This window comes from Tursiops truncatus, chromosome 19, assembly GCF_011762595.2.
Source record: "Tursiops truncatus isolate mTurTru1 chromosome 19, mTurTru1.mat.Y, whole genome shotgun sequence".
Lineage (NCBI taxonomy): Eukaryota > Metazoa > Chordata > Mammalia > Artiodactyla > Delphinidae > Tursiops > Tursiops truncatus.
Window position 1 is genome coordinate 48,342,540 of NC_047052.1, and position 20,983 is coordinate 48,363,522.

Consider the following 20,983-nt stretch of genomic DNA (forward strand, 5'->3'; position numbering starts at 1 on the left):
AAGTCCTCCCTCACTCCAAGCTGGGTCAGATCCCCACCTCTGAGTTTATATCCACCCCAGCCCTGCCCACTCCGGGTCGTCACTGTCTGGAGATGGGCTTATCTCCCCACTGGACTGTGAGCCCCCAGAGGGGGCTGCCTCAGTCACCCAATGGGTCCCAGTACCACCCAGCACAGGGCAGGGGCTCCAGGAATGCGTGTGGAATAAGTGAACATGTGTGGATTCTCATTACCTATATCCTTCCCTTCCTGTGCCCAGCATCTCCATTCATTCATTGGCAAATGTTTATTGAGCAACTACTATACACCAAGCTCTGTCAAATGAACTCAACTAGGCACCAGACCAGCCCCCACTCTCAGGGAGCTCAGAGTCTAGTGGGGGAGGCAATATGGAAGCCAATGTAATAATAATTAATAATAAGCATTTCTTGAGCATTTACCAAACGTCATGCACTGTGTTAAGTGCTTTACTTATTTATTTTAACCGCAAAACAGTTTCATAAGGCAAGTACCATGATTATCCCTATTTTACAGATGCAGAAACTGAGGCTAAGAAAGGTCAGATAAGGGACTTCCCTGGCAGTCCAGTGCTAAGGACTCTGCGCTTCTACCACTGGGGTCACGGGTTCGATCCCTGGTCCAGGAATTAAGGTCCCACATGCCACACACAGCCGGGGAGAAAAAAAAAAAAAGAGGTCAGGTCACACAGGCTGTCAAGGGACAAACTGGGAATGGAAGCAAAGTCTTGCTAGCATCCAAGCTTTATCCTGTGCACGTTTCCAGTCTGAAAGGAAGAGGGACCAAGATGTAACCCACACCCACTAAAATTTAGTTGGGATCTGTGTGGCCAAGCAAAGGTCACCAAGGACAGGGCAATGCTTAACCCAAAGGAGGTATCGCTGATGGTGGGTTCAGTGTTTGGCCCAATTAGGGAGAGACCAATGTCCTTGGCTGGGACTGGGAGCTCCCAGGCTCCTTGACTCTCTCCACCCCATCTCTACCCACCAGGGGTCACTGCCCACCACTACCTGCTTCCCGTGAGTCCATCGGCACGTCTAGATTCTCAGGGCTGTGGCTCCTTGTTTTACAAACGAGGAAGTGGCTGCGTGGGGAAGGAAGTGGACTGGGCCATGACCAAGAGTGATTATGATTCATGGGGAAAACCCTTCTCTCCCAATTCAACCCCTTTGTGTGCAAAAGTACATTGCACTCTGAAAGAGTCTGCCGGGGCCACATGGTGTGGGTAGCTTGGCTTCAGAGGTGTAAACACCCCCTCACCACCCTTCACACCTTTGATGAGAGTGCAGGCTTGTCTCTGTATCTGGGGGAGCGGGCTGTGTTGAGACCGAGGTATTTTTATCTGCTGGACACACTGGGGCTCCGTGGAGGATTTCGCTTGAGGAAAGCGTTCCACGGATGAAGCAAACATTTCAAAATATTGCACCATTTTTGGATCTCGGCACCAGGAAACCCTTGGGGGTAATGAAAGGGTTCTAAAACTAGATTTGGGGAATGGCTGTGCAAGGTGAATATTATGGGATGAAAAGTATGCCTCAGTGAAGCTGGTAAAGAGATTATGACATTTAGGAGATGATTGGAAATTTGGTCACTGACTGGGTATTGAAGATACTAAGGAATTGTTCATTGTTGATTTTGTTTTCACATTTTAGGCAAAATAATGACACTGTGAGGGTTGGTTTTTGTTTTGTTTTGTTTCTTGTGAGTCCTTGTCTTTTAGAGATACAGGCTGAAGTATCTCTGAATAAAAGGATACCATGGCTGGAATTTGCTTTCAAATAAATGAGAAAGGATCATGGGTAGGGGAGAGGAAATAAGATGGGCTCAAGCTGGGTGATGGATGTGGGGAGGGACATTGCTCTGCCCTTGATGACTGTGTAAACTGTGGAAGTTTTCCAGAATAAAATACGGCTTTTAAATTGCTTTTAACCATAACTCTAAACCCAAGTCCAACCCATCCCATACTCTTGATGGGAAAAATGAGGCCCCGAGAGGAAGGATACCTAGCCAGGTCACCCCTCCCAGGTCCTTCTGGCCCTTTGGGGGTCCCCAGAGAACCGTGGCACTCTCTCTGCTCCCCTCCACCTCCCTAATTCTGCCCTTCACTTCCTGCCCTCAATCACCTTCCTGAAAAGCCCAGCCCCTCACATGTACCAACCTGTCCCCCTGCAGCCCCTCACCCCACACTTAGACCCTTCCCTTCTGTCCCTCATTGGCTCTCAGACCACAAGCTGGACCTTACCATCACCTGACTCATCTATAATGGGCCACCTCGTGGCATCCAAAGCGCCCTGTTCTGGGTTCCCTGCTCCTTCTATAACCAGCTCCTCCCACTGCCCCCTCCCTCGCTCAGCTCCAGCCACACCCACCTCTTGCCATCCTCACACTCACCCAAGACCTTCCTTCCTCAGGGCCTTTGCACTTGCCGAGACTTCTGCCAAAAACACTCTTCCCCCAGATCGGTCACATTCCCCCTCGGTCACCTCCTTCAGGTCTCAGCTCAAACATCACCTCCTCAGAAAGGCCCTCCCTGACCCCTCCCTACGAAAAGAGCAATCCCTGCCCCTCCCAACCCTCTTGCCCTATTTCATATTTTTATAGCGCTTATCTCCACCTGACATGATACAGTTTATCAGTTTCCTGATTATGGCCCATCTCCCTCCAATAGGATTTAGCCCCACAAGGAAAGGGTTGTTGCCTGTCTGCCCAACACAGCGTGGCAGATAGTCCGTGTTCAATAAATATTTGTTAAACGATTGAATGACTTGGAAAAACCCAGGTGAATGAGGTGAGAATGGGGACAAGGAGTGGGGGAAGGGACGGGTATCCAGCCAAAAGGAACAGCCCGTGCGAAGGTCTGAGGCTTGCCCCTCCAATCCACTGTTCCCTCTGGGACAGTAGCCTGGGTGTTCTTTCGAGGGTGAGGAATTAAGGGGACATAACAGCCTCCCCAGGACCAAGGCCAGACCTTGCCAGGCCGGCACAGGAAGCCACACCCTGAAGTCAGATCCATGAGTAAATATTACATCTCCCTCAGCCTCGCTCTGAAGAGATAAGGGGAACAGAAAAGGGGGGTCCAGAAACCCGCTTCAGCTTCGCCCAGGAGGACAGGACAAAGGTCCTGCCACGGGAGCCCAGGCCATCTTACAAATATTAAGTCAGTAGTGGGTGGGGTCTCAGCAGGGAGACAGAATGAGGAGGTCCCAGGTCACCTCCCACTCCCTAGGGCATTAATGATGTGGCTGGTGAGAAGAGAGAGCCGTGGTTGGGGGAGAGAGCTGACAAAACAAGGTCAGAGAAACTTGTCCCCAGCTGCGGAGGAGATAACGACTTACCCACTCTAACCTCCTGAAGCTAAGGCCTGAGCCTCAGTTTCCTTGTCTGCAAAATGGGTTCTCAGGGAGGGAGGGTGATGCTGGCTAACAGGGAAAGCCAACAATGTCAACATGGATAATGAATCATTAGTAAGATATACCAACCATCTGGCCACTTCTCTTCTCTTTGGTCCACCACCTCCTGCTTGGTCCCGGGCCATGCAGTAGATACGATGTGAGCCACATATATACTTTAAGATGTCCTAGTGTCACATGGAGAAAAGTAAAAAGAAACAGGTGAAATGAATTTATTTGACCCAACCTAGGCAAAATGTTATCATTTCAACATGGACTCAATATAAAAAGTGAACAATCTATTTTGCATTCTTTGTGTGTGTGTGTGTCTGCAATACATCTTCAGTATTTGGTGGGGTTTTTTTTTTCACCTTCAGAATCTTTTTTTTCCAGTTTTATTAAGAAAAGTTGACATAGGGAGTTCCCTGGCAGTCCAGTGGTTAGGACTCCTTGCTCTCGCTGCGGAGGGCCTGGTTTCAATCCCTGGTCGGGGAACTAAGATCCCAGAAGCCACACAGCACGGCCAAAAGGAAAAAAGAAAGAAAAAATGGACACATATCACTGTATAAGTTTAAAGTGTACAGCATGATGATTCGATTTACATATATTATGAAAGGATTATCACAATAGGCTTAGTTAAATCTATCATCTCCTATAGATACAATAAGAAGAGAAAAAATTTTTAATCTGTAGATGTTATGAGATGAAGTTTTAATACCTCCACCTCTCCTCTCATCCTCTCCCCAAAATTTTATCATACTTTTAATTATATCAATAATTAGCGTTGGCACCAGTATAACAATGTAAATATTGTTCGCTGCAGAACCTATTAGGATACTGCAATTACGTGTCCTTTCTCTTCTTTTAGTTGAAGTGAAATTGACCTACAACACTATGTTAGTTCCAGGTGCACAATATAGTGATTCAATACTCCTATACATTACAAAATATTCACCCCTTTGGTATGTACTTTTCACTCACAGCTCATCTAAACTCGGATAAGCTAATGGTAGTGGCTACCATACTGGACAGCACGGCTAGACTATTGCAGTCACCCCACTCCCTCCCAGCATCTGCCCTCGCCTCCCACAGTCTGTTCCCCACACTCAGCCAGAAGATCCTACTGACACCTAAGTCAGCTCCTATCCTTCTTCTGCTCACATCCCTCCCAGGGCTCCCATCTCAGAGTAAAAGCCAAAGTCCTCCTGCAGCCGACAGTGCCCTGCAGGATCCGCCCCTGTTCCCTCTCTGCCCTCGCTCACTCTGCTCCAGCCACACCAGCCTCACACTCACCGAAACACTGCTGCCTCAGGGCCTTTGCACTTACTGTTCCCTTCGCCTGGAATTCTTTTCCCCCAGATTCAGCACAGCTCCCCCATTGAGTCTCTACTCCAGTGTCGCCTCCTAAAACATCTTCTCTCGGCCTTACATGAAACAGTGTCCTAGACACCTCCATCCCCTCCCCTGCTTTCTTCTTCTCCATAGCATTATTTCCACCTGATATATTATACCTGTTTGTGTTTATTTGTCAGTTGAGTATCTCCCCAAACAAAAGGTCAGTGTTATGGGGCAGGGATTTTTGTCTGTCCTATTTGTGGCTATAACCCAGCGCCTAGCACAGTGCCCGGCACCTGGTAGATGCTCAGTAAACGTCTGTTAAAAGGTGGATGAACAAGGGCCCCCACGTCCCCGGTGCCCACTTTGGGGCAGGGACAGCATTGAGCCTTCCACGCGCCTGCTGTCCCTCCCTCTCAGAGGAATCCCAGGGAGGTCAGTGTCAGGATCACCCACCACCCACCTCCCAGACAGGCAAGGGCCCCTGCCCAGGGTAGCCAGGTTTACTTTCTGCCCGCTGGGCCTGGCACATAGTAGGTGTTCAAGAAACTGCAGGGCTCAATCGGACCGGGAGCACCTGAGGAAGGGCTGGGGCGGTGAAGGCTGGGAGCAGATCGGGAAGGGCAAGGACAGCAGAGAAGGGTCAGTGTGATGCTGTGGGTGGTAATGGAGCCATGGCGGAGTCTGGACAAAAGCCGGGATCTGCCCCCAAGTCTCTAATAGCCACAACTCTTCTCGCTCCTCAGCCAGACGGCAAATCACCAGAAATCTGGACCTCCCTGGAGACTCCTCTCTCTGTGCCACCTACCCCTGGTGTCCAGTTCCACAAACACTCTCTCAGCCTCTGCTCTGTATCCGATCCTGTGCTGGGCAGTGCTGGGGACACGGTGGTGACCACAACAGCCCTGGTCTTGCCCTGCCACGACTCACAGTCCATTTGAAGAAACAGACCAACCCCCTGACAGTAAGGACCCAGGGTGGTCAGGGCTGGGACTGGGGATGAGGGGTGCACCTAACCCAGTATGAGAGTCAAGGAGGGCTTCCTGGAGGAGGAGGAGTTGTTGAATAGGCAATGGAATAGAGCAGAGGGAAGCAGGGGTGTGCTGGGTAGAGAGAGCGCCAGTGAGGCAGAATAACTGGAGCAGAGAGTTCCCAGAAGGAAGGGATGTTCCGTGAGGCTGGTCAAGCAGGCAGGGGCCAGGCCATGCAGGGCCACGGTGAGGAGCTGGGCTTTCTCCTGAGGGCACTGGGGAGCCATAGCAGGTTCTGGGCACCACGAGGGGGCCAAACCAGGGCCAGAGACCAGGGAGGAGTTGGGGAGGGGAAGCCAGACAAGGTGGGTGGGAGACCTGGACCAGGGCAGGGGCCATGGGGAGGGAGACAAAGGCACACAGGGCATTTAAGAGGCAGGCGAGATAGGGCGTGGTACGCGGTGGGCAGAGGGGGATTGGGCTTCAGGGACAAGGCCCAGCCTCTCGGTCCCAGTGATGGTGGATGGTGACGCCAATCCCTGATAAGAGGACGGGAGGAGGAGCGGGTCTGGGGGAAGATGTTGTCGAGGTCAGTTTGGGACAGGGTGAGGGAGAGGTGCCCAGGGACATCGAAGGAGGGGGGGAGGCATCCTGAATGACACTTAGGACGAGGTCCCGGGCTCAGGGGAGAGGGCTGGGCCAGGACAGAGAAGGGTGAGGTGAGGTCACAGGAGGGGTGGAGGCAGCAGGAGGCGCCAGGTCACCCACAAGTCACCTGGCCGCACCCACCCCTCTCACCTCACACTACCCCCGCGTCAGAGCCCCTCCCTGCCAGGGCAGCTCAGGACGAGCTGCTGGAGGAGCAAACCAGGACAGGTGAGCCACAGGTATGGCCCACTGCCCAGAAGCAGGATGCTCAGGCCTTGGAGAAACCAGGACCCAGAAGCTATTAAGATACCGATAATAGCACGTTTGTCAAGAATGCTCTTCCCCCAGATCCCTCCATGGCCTCTGCCCAGCATCATCTTCCCAGAGACATCCTCCCTGACCCGCCCCCCCACTCTGCCCCCGACTCCAAAATCACCAGCCCCCTTCCTGGCTTTTTTTTTTTTTCTTTCTTTCTTTTTCTTTTTTGGCCGTACTGAGTGGCATGCGGGATCTTAGTTCCCCCACCAGGGATTGAACCCGGGCCCCCGCATTGGGGGCACGGAGTCTTAATCACTGGACGACCAGGAAAGTCCCTTCCTGGCTTTATTTTTCCCCCCGAAGCACTTACCTTCATCCAATGTGAAATAGACTTTGTTTATTTGTTTACCCTGCGAATGTCAGCCCCACGAGGGCAGGGATTTTACCTACCAGCCTCTAGGACGGTGCCTGGCAGACAATCTAGGCTCACTAAATATTTGTAGGATAAACGAATGAGAGATTTCTTGAGGCTTGCTCAGGGCCAGGCATCGTGCTAAGTATTTCACACTTCATTTTTCACAACAGTCCATGAGGAGTGTACGATCATGACTCCCATTTTACAGATGAGGAAACTGAGGCCCAGTGGGCTCCATAACTTGCCCGGGGTCATGGAAGCTAGGAACAGTGGAACTAGGTCCAGTAACGTCAACCACACCTCATGTTTGGGACCCGACTCTGCCTGGTGCTGGCTAACTTCCTGACATCTGCTCTCAACAACCCTGAGTAGCATCTGCTCTCAACAGCCCTGGGTAGGGGCCACACCATCCCTCTTTTTCAGAGCAGTCAATGGAGACTCAGGAAAGGGCTGCTCCCAGCCCCACTTCCAGTAAGTGCAGAGCCAAGGTCAAAACTGGACTCTCTCTAGCCCCAAAGTCTCCACATACACCCATTTGACATCTAGAAAGAACAAGGCCTCAGGAGAAGAGAGAGAATGTGGATTTCTCAGCCCCACGCAGGAGGCCAAGAAGCAGAGCCCCAGAGGAAGCGTGCAGCCACCAGCCTTCCCTTCTGTGTGGCTTTGGAAATAGAGCCACGCAGGCCTCCCCCGCCTGCCAGAACTTGGGTAAGTCAGAGCCCTTACCTGGTGCCTCAGTTTCCCCATCTGCCAGTGGGGCTTCTGACAGTGCTCACATCACAGGGCAGCCACTGAGATGACACCTAAAGGTCACCCACAGCTTTGGGGCTGGGAAAACGGCAGTCACAACAGATGGGTTTTATCCCTTGGTGACCCCCAAGTTCACCAGGGAGACCAGGGACTGGGCCGTGGGTTAAGAACTGCCTTAAAATCTTCCCCTGCCCCTCCTTCCTCCTCCCTGATGACCTGGTTCTTCTCCTGGTACCAAACCTGGGCCCTCGGCACAAAGAAGTTTCGGCAGCGCCCCAGGAGGCCTGGCCAGGTCGTGGCCCCTGGCCCATGCCTGCCACACCTGCTCTGGTACCCAAACGGGGCCCCAGATCCTCGGTGACTCGATCCCTCCAAATTCAGGTGATCTCCCCCGGCTCCAAATCACCGAACCCTCCCACGTCCGGCGCCAGACGGAGCCAAACCCCAACCAGGAAGGGTCTCGGAGCGTCGGGCCGCCAACGCCGCTGTCTCCAAGAGCTGGGTTTGGGGTGAAAGATGGTGCTGACCAGATGCAGCTGGCTCCTCCTCAGTGGTGAGCGAGAATGGCACCCCCAGAACCTCAGCCCCCACGGCCTCGGGGAAGGGAGGGGATCCCCGGCCTGGGGAGGGAAGGCGTCAGCCGGAAATCCAGCACGTCGGGAGGACAGCTCTGCTTCCCACAGGCACAATTTGCTCCACTAAGAGTCACCAGTGTGGGGCAGGCCGGGGACCGTCACCCAGAGAGGTCTTCAGGGTGGACTTTGGAGATTTCTAAGAGCGGGGTGTACGCTAGGGCAAGGGAGCCACTGCTATGCCTTCGTTCACGTGGCAAACTCTTACTGAGCTCTGGAAGCCTTAACTAGAGCAAGTTGTAACCAGCCACTCTGCCCCTCCCTCAGGCTATGGTTTGGGCAATTGCCTTCCTCCTCTCAGCCTCAGTTTCCTCATCTATGGAATGGGCCTAACTCCTGGGGTCGTTTGAAGGTCATTCCAAGCAGCGTTTACTAGTGCTTGCTGGGTGCTGTTCTAAATGCTTTCCACGTATTCATAACCACCCTATGAAGAAGGCCCACCCATGACCCCCTACTCCATAGACCAGAAGCCTGAGGCTCAGAGAGGTCAAGGCACCGGTCGGGGTCACACAGCCAGAAAGCGGCAGGGCTGAGTGCTAGACGCAGAGGCCTCGCTCACAGTCAGCCTTTATCAGCACGGAAAGTACCAGAAACGAAGCCAAGCATGTAAGCACTTCTTATGTGAGAACCAGCGCAGCTTCTCAATCCAGGCAACCACACACAATTCAAACCCAGGCAGCCCCGACCAGCTAGTCAGGTTTGGGGCTTATCTGTTTGGTTGAGAACAGAAGGGGTGGAGTGTATTAATCACGGCCCTACTTTCTGCCTCTGGAGAGGCAGAGGAAGGGCGCTGGACCGGGAGTCGGGGCCCAGGGGCTACACGAGGCAGCCTGATCTCGTAAGTGGAGGCCTAGTGACTCTCACAGCGGTGGGGGGCGGGGGGGGGGACCCTCTGGGTGGTATCCAAGGTCCTGCAGGCTGAGAGTGCGCTATGAGTTTGCTATGAGCAAGGCCTTAGGCTAGATCGTTAGCACAGCCCATCAAATCCAATCCTCAGATCACAGCCCCCTCCCCTGGACTGAGACTCCACACCTGGCTGACAGTTACTGAGCACTTACTTGTGGTGGGAACACATGTGCCCGGAGCCACGTCTCCTCCTCCATCAAACGTGGGGAGCAATCAAGTCCACCTCATCCCACCCCTCTGGCTCCTTTTCCTCAGCCGCTTTCCTGAGCGCGGGGGCCGAGATCTCTATCACCTCCGAGCCTGCCCAGCCAGCCGAGGGCGACAACGTCACACTGGCTGTCCAAGGGCTTTCAGGGGAGCTGCTTGCCTACAACTGGTATGCGGGGCCCACGCTCAGTCTGTCTTACCTGGTGGCCAGCTACATCGTAAGCACAGGCGATGAGACCCCTGGCCCGGCCCACACGGGGCGGGAGGCTGTGCGCCCCGACGGCAGCCTGATCATCCAGGGCGCCCTGCCCGGGCACTCGGGCACCTACATCCTGCAGACTCTCAACAGGCAATTTCAGACGGAGGTGGGCTACGGACACTTGCAGGTCTATGGTGAGACACCCCCCAGAGCCCCCTTTTCCCCAGCTGGGCTTTCCCATCTCCTTCCCAATCCTTCTTTTAAAAACAACAACAACAACAAAAAAGAAATTTTAAAAAATATTAAAACCATCACAAAAAAAAAACTGACCTAAAATAACATTAAAATGCTCACCTCCTCCCAGATGGCTTCTGGGATTAAACCTGCCTCTCATCCTGTTCTTTGCCCCTCTGGCTGGGGGTTCAGGGGCACCACCGGGATCCAGCCATGCCCCCTGCCTGGGGAGGGGGAGGCCCTGGAAGCAGGCAGTGCCCGGCCCCCTCCCCCTCTGTCTGTTGCCCCACAGAGATCCTGGCCCAGCCTGTGGTCATGACCAACAGCACGGCGTTGGTGGAGCGCCGGGACACCATGCGCCTGGTATGCAGCAGCCCCAGCCCCGCCGAGGTCCGCTGGTTCTTCAACGGCGACACCCTGCCCATCGCTGTCCGCCTCGGCCTGTCCCCTGATGGCCGGGTGCTGACCCGGCACGGCATCCGCAGGGAGGAGGCCGGAGCCTACCAGTGTGAGGTCTGGAACCCGGTCAGTGTCAGCCGCAGCGAGCCCATCAACCTGACCGTGTACTGTGAGTCCTCCTGGCCCAGCCCCTGCAGAGATACCCAGTGCCCCAACCCCATAGGTGGGGAAACTGAGGCCAGGAGAGAGTGCCCAAGGGCATGCAGTGAGTCAGTAGGCCAGCTGGGGTTAGAAACCAGGGATTCCCCATAAAATGCACTTGACCCATCTCCTAAGGATGAAAGACTACCTCTGAAATTGAATAATCCTTCCCTTTGAATCAATACCTCCAGGACTGGTGGGTTTTGAAAGGGAGGGGGGACGGCGTGAGTGGTAGAATGGGAGGGGAAATAAAATTAAAAACATAACCAAAGCATGGAGTCATTCCCAGGGGCAGCAGATATGCAGTGTACCATCCAGAGAAAGGAAGTCACTCAGGTACACGAGGGCCGGCAATGTAGAGAAACTTAGAACCTAGAATCCTACAACCAGGGCATTCTGGATTTAAGAAGCACTGGATTCTAGACTCTGAGAATCCTAGAAACTCTAGAAGCAGAGAGTCTTAGAATCTTAGAATCTAATTCTAAAACCTTAGAGCCACCCAACCCTAGAATCTTAGAAACATAGATTTCTAGAATCTTAGAATCCTAGAACATAGAAACATCTGCTCTTGGAACACTAGAATTCTAGACTCTTAGAACGGCTTATCAGAAACCATTTAGACTTTTTTTTTTTTTAACGGAACCATAGATTTCAAAAATATCTTGAAATGTTGTCTGGCCCAACACCCTCTTTTTACAGAAGAGAAAACTGAGATTCCCCTGAGAGGGAAGGTGATGGTCAAGATCTCAGAGCGAGTTAGAGATCCATGTGGGATTCGAAAAGGCCAGAGCTCTTTTTCCCTCCAGATATTCCCAGGGGCCCATCCTGGTGGAAAGAAAGCCAGGGGGGTGCCCACCTCGACCACCCTCTCCCTCCACTGCCCCATTTCTCTCCCTCCCCCCCCTCACAGTTGGCCCAGAACGCGTGGCCATCCTCCAGGATTCCACCGCCCGCACGGGCTGCACCATCAAAGTCGACTTCAACACATCCTTCACGCTGTGGTGCGTGTCCCAGTCCTGCCCGGAGCCTGAGTACATGTGGGCCTTCAACGGGCGGGCCTTAAAGAACGGCCAAGACCACCTCAACATCAGTAGCATGACGGCAGCCCAGGAGGGCACGTACACGTGTATCGCTAAGAACCCCAAGACCCTGCTTTCTGGATCTGCCTCAGTGGTGGTCAAACTGTCTGGTGAGTCGTCCCCAGCCTGACCAACGCCCCCCCCTCCATGGAGGCCCAGTTGGACTCAAGCTTTGGCTGCTCTACCCGCCATTAGGCTACCATTTGCCCAAGAGATGATTGGAGAGTGAGAGATTCTCAACCCATGCGTTGGCCAAGTGACAAAGTGGCATATCAGGTGGACCCTCTTCATCCAGGTGACAAAAAGAGGAAGTCTGTGCCTTGTCGCCCAGAAAACAACTGACGAATCAGGCTCTCTTCCTTGAGGGTTGGCAAAGGGAGAAATGGGCCGCATGTCCCAAACCGTGCAGCTGCAGAGTGGGAAAACATTCGGATGTCCCTTCCTACGGGTGCCCATGTGCTAAATTCAGTCTGTCACAGCTGCTCCAGGCTGGACCCACTCCCTGCCAAACAGACAGCTGAACCTCAGTGCATCCAACTAGATAACCCAGTTATCTGGCCCAGAGGCCGGTGTGCGCCTGCGCACACACGCATACACGCATACACGCATACACTCCTGGAAAATCACAGCCGGTCGCTGGCAAATGGAAAAACACAGCGAGAGAGGCGCTGTCTCGCCTCTGTCCTTAAACAACCTGGCGGTGGGGGTAGTGCAGACACAGCTGGTTTTCTCAGAGATATCAGGATCCTCAGGGGACGTTTTCTCATCCCCTGGGGATGGTGGCTTTGAACATTAGGGCCTCATTCATTCCGCCTTGGTTCCTTCCCAAGTGGCCACCATCTCCCAGGGACAGCGGGAACGGTCCTTCCCTCCCTCCTCCCTCCCTCTTACTAACAGGCTGGGCCTCATCCAAAGGGTGGATACTCTTCCACCCAAAGCAGAAATGGCATTCCCAGAGGTAAGTGTACCTCCTGCCCCACCCTACTGGGGCTTGAGCAGCTGGTCTTGGCAGGAGACAGGGGGGTGGACCAGATGACCTCAGGCGCTGTCCAGAGCCCTGTCTGTGCAGGTCAAGATGGGGGGTGTCCAAGGTGTGCAGGTACGTGCAGGGAGTGGGTAGAGTGCCCCCAACGGCCTCCTAAACTGTCAGCACCCCTGTGGCAGGTGCCAGGGGAGAGACAGAGGAAAGGGAGACGCCACCCTTCTTCCACCTGGGGCAGACTGATCTGATGGAGGAGACATGGTCTCTGCCCTTGCAGAGATGGCCTTGAAACAGGGAAGCGTAGCCTCCCTATTCAAGAGCTGCCGGTTAGGGAGGAGAAGCAGTGCCTCATGCTCCATTCTAGCAGTGATGAAGGAGACATGACAGCCACCCTCAGTGAGCTTCCACTCAGATGGAGGAGGCAGACACTTGAGGAGATTTTGTAATCTGATGGGGGAGACATGGTCTTGAGGAGACATGGCTTTTTTTTTTTTTTTTTTTGAGAATTCCTAGTCTGATGGGGGAGACGCAGTTCCCACCTTTGGGGTACTCCCGATCTGAGGGGGGAGTACAAGCCCCCCACTTTCTAGGAATTTCCAGTCTGATGGGACAGACACGCCCCCATTCAAGTTCTGGGGTCCCCAGCCTGACTGGAAAGACCCAGCCTGATGATAATCTGGAATTTCCAATCTGATGGAGGAGACATGGCCTCCCACCCTCTGGAATCTTTCAATCTGATGGGGAACTACAGTCCCCCTATTCTGAGGTCTCTTGAGCTGACGGAAGAGACAACACCCGGAGTACACAGCTCCCAGCTATCCGATGGGGGAGACACGGCCCCCATATTCTGAGAATTTCCAATCTGATGGAGGAGACATGACTCAACCCTCTAGGGTCTTCCAGTTTCATGGGAGAGATATTCCCCCAAAGGCCGGAAATTCCTAGTCTAATGGGGGAAGAGACAGCCCCCATTGGGGTTTCTCAATCGGACGGGTGAAGACAGCTCCCTGGCAGGCAGGCATTGCTGAGACACAAAATCCGCCTCCATACCACACAAGTCACCCCCTTCCTCTGTCTCCCTCCCGCCAACCCGCATGGGGAGTGCCAGCCGGGGGATGCATAGGTGAGCTGGTTGGGGGGTGGGCGGCGGACGCTCTGCCCCACCAAGGCCCGGGTGACCCAGCCCCCCTCGCTCTCTCCCCAGCGGCCGTGGTCGCCATGACAATCGTGCCGGTGCCGACCAGGCCGATGGAGGGCCAGGACGTGACGCTGACCGTACACGGCTACCCCAAGGATCTGCTGGTCTATGCCTGGTACCGTGGGCCTGCCTCTGAGCCCAATCGGCTGCTCAGCCAGCTGCCGTCGGGGAACTGGATCGCAGGCCCCGCGCACACAGGCCGGGAGGTGGGCTTCGCCAACTGCTCGCTGCTGGTGCAGAAGCTGAACCTCACCGACGCCGGCCGCTACACACTCAAGACCGTCACGCTGCAGGGCAAGACTGAGATGCTGGAAGTGGAGCTGCAGGTGGCCCGTGAGTGTGGGGGAGGGGACGGGGAGGGGGGGCCTCTTTTCATAAAGGACTCCCAGAAGAGGGGCTCCGCTTCCTCCATCTGACTTGGGACTCCCCCAGTGGAGCTCTTGCCTCTTCTATCAAACTGATGACCTGGACCAGGGGTAGATAGGCTTCCTCCATCAGACTGGGGACACTAAACGGGGCTTCCAGGCCTTCTCTCTTCTGTAAGAGGCACACCAGACCAAAGGTTTTAAAATACCGTGTGTAGTCTGAGGGTAAGGCATCCTTTTTCCTGGACCATAAAACCCAGGAGATATTGCCTCTACCACCATACTGGAGGAATAGGCTAATGATGGTCGTTTACCTCTCCCATCAGACTAGAGGTATAGAGGGCGGAGCATGCCTCCCTCTTCAAACTGTCATCCTAGACAACGGGGATCATGTTTCATGCTTTGCGTTACAGTAAGAGTGAGAACAGAATTCCTACCCTCAGAAGGTAAATTAATCTCTCAAACTGAAATAGGGACGATCTCCTCCATCAGGATGGAGATTTCTAGGTGGTGGGAATTGTGTTCCCTCTTCAGACTGGAAATTCCCTGTGTTCAGGAACAATGTCTCCTCCATCAGACTGGGAGCTCCCAAAAGTCAGGAACAATGTCTCCCCCATCAGACTGGGAGCTCCCAGATGTTGGGGACCGTGTCTCCCCATCAGACTGGGGGCTCCCAAAAGTCAGGAACAATGTCTCCTCCATCAGACTGGGAGCTCCCAGATGTTGGGGACCGTGTCTCCCCATCAGACTGGGAGCTCCCAAAAGTCAGGAACAATGTCTCCCCCATCAGACTGGGAGCTCCCAGATGCTGGGGACCGTGTCTCCCCATCAGACTGGGGGCTCCCAAAAGTCAGGAACAATGTCTCCTCCATCAGACTGGGAGCTCCCAGATGTTGGGGACCGTGTCTCCCCATCAGACTGGGGGCTCCCAAAAGTCAGGAACAATGTCTGCCCCATCAGACTGGGAGCTCCCAGATGTTGGGGACCGTGTCTCCCCATCAGACTGGGAGCTCCCAAAAGTCAGGAACAATGTCTCCTCCATCAGACTGGGAGCTCCCAGATGCTGGGGACCGTGTCTCCCCATCAGACTGGGAGCTCCCAAAAGTCAGGAACAATGTCTCCCCCATCAGACTGGGAGCTCCCAGATGTTGGGGACCGTGTCTCCCCATCAGACTGGGGGCTCCCAAAAGTCAGGAACAATGTCTGCCCCATCAGACTGGGAGCTCCCAGATGTTGGGGACCGTGTCTCCCCATCAGACTGGGAGCTCCCAAAAGTCAGGAACAATGTCTCCTCCATCAGACTGGGAGCTCCCAGATGCTGGGGACCGTGTCTCCCCATCAGACTGGGAGCTCCCAAAAGTCAGGAACAATGTCTCCCCCATCAGACTGGGAGCTCCCAGATGTTGGGGACCGTGTCTCCCCATCAGACTGGGAGCTCCCAAAAGTCAGGAACAATGTCTCCTCCATCAGACTGGGAGCTCCCAGATGCTGGGGACCGTGTCTCCCCATCAGACTGGGAGCTCCCAAAAGTCAGGAACAATGTCTCCCCCATCAGACTGGGAGCTCCCAGATGCTGGGGACCGTGTCTCCCCATCAGACTGGGAGCTCCCAAAAGTCAGGAACAATGTCTCCCCCATCAGACTGGGAGCTCCCAGATGCTGGGGACCGTGTCTCCTCCATCAGACTGGGAGATCCCAGATGTTGGGAACCGTGTCTTCCCATCAGACTGAGCATCCCCAGAGGTCTGAGATGTCATGTCCCTGGAGCCTTGCCTCTCCCATCAGACCAGGAAGTCTCAGAAGCCATGTCCCTGAGTTAAAGACAGTGACCCCCCTCCCTCAGACTTGAAGCTTCCAGGATCAGGGACCCAATCACTGACAGACACCCTAGCACCCTCCCCATTCACTCATTAAACTCTAGTTTCCTGGGTCAGCGTTGGGGGGAGAAGGCTGGTCAATGACAGCAGCCACCCCCGATGAAGCCTCGGAATTCCTTTTCACTCTGTCTCTCTTCTCACAGTCAACCTCCCTTCCTCGCACAAGGACCAACGCCACCTTCCTGAACCTGAACCTGGCACAGGCTGAGCATGGGGCGGGTGGGGCCGCTGGGAGGCCAGGGTTGGGCAGGGGAGCAGAAGGAATGGGGGCACTGGGGACCTGGTCCCCTACCTCCCTGACGACCTCCTCCACCCCTGTGCCCCATCCTCCCCCACAGCCCTGGAGTAGCACCATGGCCCTGGAGACCTCCAGAGAGACCAGCTCTTCGTGCCACCCTCCTTGTTTCCTCCCCCTGAGTGGAGGACCACTTGCTTCCAGCAAGGATGCAGGACCATGGTTCACGGTTCTCCTGCTTCCACCCTAGAGTTAGAGCCAACAGGGCCCTACTCCTTCACTGAGCTGTCGGAGAGCCACAGAGGCTATAAACATCCTGGTTAACACACGCCTGTGTCAGCCTCTCCTTCCACCACTCCCAGCTCTGCCATTCCTGGTCATCACACTCGCTTCTTTTCCCACCCAGGATGCTTCTCAGTCTGGCTGCATGCATGCACAGGGGTGCCCAAAGCTCAGGGCTCCCAGCCCCCACTGCTTGATGTCAGGGCCTTAGGCCCTTCCCACATCTCCCCAGGTTATATCTGAGGGTCCTGCTTCCCAGTGGCCCAAAGAGTGCCCCTCCTGTGGCACCCAACAGCTGCCCTGTTTGAACACGGCCCTCCCCTACACTGCGCCTCACTCCATAACCCAGGCACTGATTTGTGCACAGGACAAAGAATGACCAAATTTCTCAAGAAGAGTTCCAGCATCTTCTGGCCCTCATCCATTTAACCAAAGATGCCCTTTTGTGTCCTCCATTGTCCTGGGATTCCCCCACCCCCACGCCATGTATCTCAAACATCACTTGCACAGTCCTAAAAATATCTCCCTCCTCCTCTAAACACACAAAAAAGCCCCTATGAATAAATGAATGCAAATGGGGAAGGGGTGGGGTTGAGGGGTGGAGAGCAGGGGAGTGGGAACCAGAAGGGGTGTGTCTTCTAACTCCTCTCACTAGTAGGGTATGAGCCGCAAGCGTAACCCAGCCAGGATGACCTACTATGGGGAGACTCTCGGTGTTAGTCAGAAGTGGTAATAGCAGACTCCAGGCTTGGGGTAGAAAGAGAGATTTGGGCAAGGATGGAAAGGCCTAGTAGAGAGATTTCCCAGAAACTTTCAAGACAGATCCTTTCTGGGGATGGCCATGTTGAGCTGAGATGGTGCGTGGTGAAAGGCACCCAGAATGAGGGTTATAAAATCTGGGTTAGAATCCTGCATTTGCTATGGATTCACTAGACTCTCAATTTGTCCATCAGCAAAAATGTGTGGACTTAGGATAGAATAGAGTTTTCCAAACCATTTTATTACCCTCAGAGCCCTTTCTTCAAATGCGAACTTACATGGTAGGTCAATATATTATTTAAACTAGCAATGCAATAAAAGTAGATATCAATTCAAAAGCTATAGTCCTCCCTCTCACCTAATTTCTACACATTTTTGAAAAATATCCTTAAATTTAAATAATACTTGGATTACAGAGGCAATTAAAATGCAAAATACCAACCAGAATCAATGGCCAGTGAAAACATTATATATATAGATAGAGAGAGAGAGAGAGAGAGAGAGAGAGAGAAAGAAACTGTGGGATATGGCCAAAGCTGCACTTGGAGGGGGAATGATAGCCTTAAATGCTTAAAGGCATTGAGAGTACTAAAAAGAAAAGATTTTGAAATTGAGCAAAATAAGGTTGCCACTCAAGAAACTAGAAAAAGTCCATGAAATAAACCAAAGTAAAAAGGTAAGGAATTAAGAAAAGTAAAAGCAGAAATGGATGAAGTATAAAATAAAACATAGAGTTAGTCAATAAAGCCTAGAGCTGGTTCTTTGAAAATACCAATGAAATAGACAAACTTTTTGCAAGTATGACAAGAGACAGAGGAGACTAATATATAAAATAAAAGAGAAACTGTTCTGATTGAAGTAGAGCAGGTTAGATGCTCAATAAATATATATATTGAGGGAAGAGAATAGTTCCCCAACAGCCACTTGCCTCTCCTCTTTCATGATGGCAGGCACTGCCTCCCATAAAAGAAGCTGAAAGTGTCAGGTACTCACTTTCCCCAACTGCTTTGCAGCTGTTGGTCGCCATGTGACCAATTCTGGCCAACGAAGGAAGGAGAGAGCTAAAAGTTCTGTCCACTGACTCTGCCCCACCTGAGTGGGCACTAAGGGAGCTCCATGGAGTTTGAAAGTTATTAGCTAAATCAGTGTTCTCCAATATGAGGTTTCCAGGCAATGGCACAGCTAGGAAGTGAGGATAGATTTAAGCCCATACTCAACTCCAACAACAGGAACAGCCCCAAAATGGGAAATAGCGTCCATATTCTCCCCACCCCTCCATATTCACAAAAGAGTCAGTAACATATATATCAGTTAGAATTTTTCTTCGGTGGCTAGTAAGAGAGACTGGAAATAACACAAAAAACAAAAAGAGAGGACATTAATATATAAGATAAAAGAGAAACTGGTACATGTAAGAGTAGCTTACATGGATAGAAGATTATTTCTCTCTCACATAAAAGGTAATCATAAGCAGATTGTCCACAGTGTCATTAGGGACACAGCTCGTTCTGTCTTTCTGCTCTATCATTCTTAGCTTGGGGCTTCTATTCTCTTGATCACCTCATGGTCCAAGATGGCTGCTGGAGTCACAGCTGCCTCATCCATGTTCCACGCAGGAAGCAGAAAGAGGGGGACAAAGGGTAAAAGAAGCCCCATGCCCCATTATGGACTGTACCCCTTTTAAGGAACTTTCCCCACCCTACAACTTCCACTTACATCTGATTGACCAGCTCTTAGTCATGTGGCCACCCTAGCTGCAAGGGAGGCTGGGACATGTAGTCTTTTCCCTGGGTATATTGCTGCTCCAAAGAACTTCAGGGTCCTGCTCTCAAGGAAGACAGGAAGGATGGATCCCAGGTGGGCAGCTGGTAGGCTCTGCCATGACACACCTTGGAACTCCTCCCTTCCAAGCTGAACAAAATCGCCTTGCTCACCTAAGCCCAAAGCGAAAGAGCCCCAGGCACAGTAACCAGGATTTGGGAAAGATTGGGGTTGTGTTCCAGCAGGGCTGGCTTTGTGCAAGGCAGAATGAGGCCAGCGGGAGGGGCCAAAGGAGGGGAGGGGGTAGCAGCTCAGTTTTCTAGGTCAAGCCAGATCCCATTTCCTCAGGGTGTGGAGGCTCAGATGTCCCCAGGACCAAGTCTCCCGTCCCACTAGGCCTCTCTGGGCTTCTGAACTGAATCCTCCAGGCAGTCCAATCCCCCTCTTTGATTTGGTCCCTTTGTATCTCTATCTCAGTGAATTCCTACAAGAACCCTCATGAGTATCACTGGCAGTTCCTCCATTTTACAGGTGAGGAAACTGAGGCCCAGAGAGCCAAAACCTCACTCCATGTTCCATAATTCCCACAGCTGCTGGGAGGAGGCTAGCTGAGGAGTCCCCATCACTCCTCAGCAGGGCCGGCCAGGCAGGGGTGCAGGCTCAGAGCCCAGATGGAGCTGAGGTGGCCACCTGAGCTGAGGGACTCCAGGCAATGTGGCTTTTCCTCACTTGTAAAACAGAGATAGTAATAGTACCCACCTCCTAGGACTGTTGAAAAAATTAAATGAGTCAATACGAGGAGAGAATCTAGTTACATAAATGCTTGATAAATGCTTTTTAACTCACTCAGGTGTTAGGTTTGGGCAACAGGCTGATGGAAAAGCCAATTATAACCCTTTTTCTATAATACCTTCTTCCTGGGGGACTTAATTAACTCTACGGCACAGGTTTCCCTCATTTTATGGAATACAGGCTGGAAATACAATTTATGGGAAATTGTAATCACCTGAAAACGGCTTCCAAGAAAAATAATACCCACGTATAAGCTTTTAGAATCCTGATGCTGAACATTTTTTTAATTTAAAAGTAAAAAATAATGAGGAATTTCCTGGTGGTCCAGTGGTTAGGACTCGGCGCTTTCACTGCCTGGGGTGGGGTTCCATCCCCGATCAGGGAATTAAGATCCTGAAAGCCACGCGGTGCCACCAAAAAAAAAGAATCCCGACGCTGATCCTCACGGTGCCGGAGGAAACGTGGCCTGAGCACAGATTCCCTGACTTGCTTCTCACAGCCTCCCTTTGAACTGGGGCCCCATTTCCCCAGTCTCCTAGCTGTTTATTAAAAATACACCTCCCAGGTCTCTGCCTGGGCCCAGGGACTCTGTGTCTCCAGGGAAGGGACCTGGAAACTGTATGTTTTAAATAAATAGCCTGGGTGATTTTTGTCAGCTGGCAAGTTGGGGGACCCAGATGCGGGGACGGTTGGACAAAAAAAGGAAAGAGAGGCACAAAGAGAGGGAGGCAACTTACCCAAAGTCACTCAGCCGGGAAGGGGCAGGGCCAGGGTTTGGCCCAGGATCACTCAACAGGTTTTCAGACTGAAGGCTGAGACTGGGACTGTCTTCTGCCCCAAGGGGCTCATAGCGGCTCCCCATGTCCCTCCCCCACAAAGCCCAGAGGGGGCTTGGGGTCCTCTTGGGCCCTCAGATTCCACTAGCCATGAGTGGGAGCCAGGCCAGACCTCCAGAGCCGTCTATGCCTCTCTCCCCCCATCCCTCCCCCTCACCCAAGGTGCCTTTTCTCAAGTAACCTTTCTGCAATGGGGAGGGCAGGGGTGGGGTTTAGGGTTGACCTTGAGGCCAAAACACACAATGGCCCAGTCAGTC

General features: G+C 52.9%; 1 protein-coding gene and 1 long non-coding RNA gene across 2 annotated transcripts in view; one reads left to right on the forward strand and one right to left on the reverse strand.

The window, feature by feature from the left end:
• LOC141277156 (uncharacterized) overlaps positions 1-20,864 on the reverse strand; it is a 35,462-nt gene extending 14,598 nt beyond the window's left edge. Inside the window, exons 1-2 of the long non-coding RNA XR_012328012.1 lie at positions 20,628-20,864; positions 3,497-3,594 (exon numbers count right to left, since the gene is read on the reverse strand). This is a non-coding gene — a long non-coding RNA (uncharacterized lncRNA). The remainder of the gene's footprint in view (positions 1-3,496; positions 3,595-20,627) is intronic.
• On the forward strand, positions 8,859-16,624 carry CEACAM16 (CEA cell adhesion molecule 16, tectorial membrane component). Its single transcript, XM_033844033.2, has 6 exons — positions 8,859-8,901; positions 9,577-9,921; positions 10,254-10,529; positions 11,472-11,750; positions 13,827-14,153; positions 16,205-16,624. Exons 1-6 carry the CDS (start codon positions 8,859-8,861, stop codon positions 16,267-16,269), a joined length of 1,335 nt encoding a protein of 444 aa, XP_033699924.1. The 3' UTR covers positions 16,270-16,624.
• Positions 20,865-20,983: the final 119 nt, after the last annotated feature.